General features: G+C 45.9%; 1 protein-coding gene across 1 annotated transcript in view; it reads right to left on the reverse strand.

The window, feature by feature from the left end:
• mindy3 (MINDY lysine 48 deubiquitinase 3) overlaps positions 1–2,500 on the reverse strand; it is a 31,985-nt gene that overhangs the window by 2,855 nt on the left and 26,630 nt on the right. The window contains exon 13 of the mRNA XM_048260606.1: positions 1,774–1,861. Within this exon, the coding sequence (XP_048116563.1) occupies positions 1,774–1,861 (88 nt within the window). The remainder of the gene's footprint in view (positions 1–1,773; positions 1,862–2,500) is intronic.

The raw sequence follows: 2,500 nt of genomic DNA on the forward strand, positions 1-2,500 counted from the left end.
ACACACACACACACACACACACACGTTAGCAGTTCCAAGACAAATCTCTCAGAATATCTGCAGTATTATTGCCGATTCAAAATCCCGACTGTCAGCACCTATCCTTCCAAATGAAGTGGCTATACTGACCACAACGCAAACGGTTCTAAACACTGGTGTTCGCTGGAGACCCTCTGGAGGAGACCAAGGCCAAAATGTCGAATTACGGATGGAGTGTTAGTAGTCCTTCACCACACACACCTCCTCAATGCAACATCATGAAGACTTATTAGAGGAACGGGACGGATTCGCTCCGATTTTTACCGCTGGTCTTAAAAAGTGGCCCTGGTCTGGTTCTGTTAACAGCCCTGGGGTCGTGGAGAGAGAGAGAGAGGAGAGAGAGAGAGAGAGAGAGAGAGAGAGAGAGGGAGAGAGAGGGAGAGAGAGAGCGAGAGAGAGAGGGAGTGAGAGAGAGAGGGAGAGAGAGAGAGAGAGAAAGATGCTCTCCTGGGTCTGGACCTTTAAAACCAGACGTGAGGCAGCAGCCGCTGCTTAACTACTCACAGGAGATGCTGCTCTCAGGCTGGAGCGTCTCTATGGGAGACACTAATTCAGACCAGACCTAATCCATCTTCGGTCTCTCTCTCTCTCTCCCCCTCTCTAACAACCCCCCCACACACACACACACACACACACACAGACAGACAGACACACACACACGGCTGGTTCATACACAGACAGACACACACACACACACGGCTGGTTCATACACAGACACACACACATGGCAGGAGGGTCTGTGGTGAAGTACCTTAAAATTAACTATGCACGAGATACCAGAAGACCTACAAGACTCTTCAAAGACTAAAGGTTTGCCCTGGAAAAAATAAACACATCCAGGCAAATATACACACGCGCCAGACCCGGCGGCAGACACAAATTCACGGACGGGGCATTACACCTTTCCAGGGAGGGACACGCAAACTTAAATTGATCACGGTAGTTTAAGCTTACACTTGATAAAACATTCTAATATGAAAATGTAGATGCAATTGTTGTAAAATGGTGCAGCTCCTTTAAGAGAGCCCTGTGTGCAGGGATGGAGAGAAAGGAGAGGGATATGTGTGTTAGAACTGAGATGCGTGTGGAAAAAGTAGTGCTGTTGAGACTGGGCGAGTCATATTCAAAATAATGCAAAAATAAATGTGCAGATAAAACCAATATCCTCGTTCATTTGCTAACCACTTTCAGATAGAGTGTTAGGGAGTTAGCCCCGAAGTTACGGATAACTTCGGCCCTGGAGTGGTAACAAGCTCTATGTTCTCCAACTAGGTCAGAAGAAAAAAACAGTAAAGGTTAATGCTATCAAACAAAGCCAGAAACTACTAGGCCTACTTCTACTAACTACAGTACGATATGAGACATAGCCTACCTGCGAGCCGATGAGCCATATTTGTCATCGGATGACAGGGGTTAGTACAGACTGCGCCACTAAAACCTCCTCTCCATTTATGTGATAGCTCGGCTTACCTAATGTTCCTGATTGATTAGCTACGGAATAATACAGATTTTACAAGTTTTATTTGCTACTTGCTATATTGACAAACCTATAATATAGGCCTACATTGTTCTGTACAGTGTTCAAAATCAATCCATGGGATTGGGGAAGTGGGGTTGGTTGGTGCAGCCAAGCTGGTCCAGGGTGGGCACAGATGACTTCCAGGACGGGCCCGCCCCCCAAAGCCCCATGACCCCGGTCTGAGCCGCAGCTCTGTGTACCACAGCCATCCGTACCTGCTCTGGAAAGAACTCCATGAGGAAGGAACCTAGCAGCACTATGCCCAGGCTCTCAGGGTCCAGCTTGCTCTTCATCAGGTTCACACTGAAACACACACACACACAACTGCTGAGAAACTAAAGGGCAGCAGGCATTCCGACTGGACACACATGGACAGTGCTATCTTGCTTGAGCAATACTGAGGATACGAAAGGTATAACTCAAGAGTACCTCGCCGTGTTCAATTCTTTGAATAGTGTGACTTCCTTCTCTGAATAGGTGCTTGCAGTAGGCCAAACCTTTGGCTTCAAAACCTTTAATTACATCTTCGGTTCTCCTCCACTTTTTCCTTTTTGTCTTTCCAATAATATATTTATATTTATATTTATATTTATATCTATATCTTCATAGAACATATTTCTGAGGAGTCAAAATAATACATTCACAGACTCTTTCACTCTCTCTGACACATGAATGTGAGCGTGTCTAAAACAGATTCTTCTGCGATGAGGTTCTCCAGGAGTGTGTGTCTGTGTGCGCCAGGGAGGGTGTGTTGTGTTGGCGCTGAGAGGCGTGTGTTGTGTTTAAAAACACTGTTAATTTACGGCTGGCTGGTGTGTGTACATGTGGAGCAGGAGCAGTAGCCACTATATTTAGCAGCGTCTGGGCAATGCCTGCTATTTGACCAGATTATTTCACATCACACAGATAAAAACACAATCTTGGCTTTTTAAGGAAGAAATC

This window comes from Alosa alosa, chromosome 13, assembly GCF_017589495.1.
Source record: "Alosa alosa isolate M-15738 ecotype Scorff River chromosome 13, AALO_Geno_1.1, whole genome shotgun sequence".
NCBI lineage: Eukaryota > Metazoa > Chordata > Actinopteri > Clupeiformes > Clupeidae > Alosa > Alosa alosa.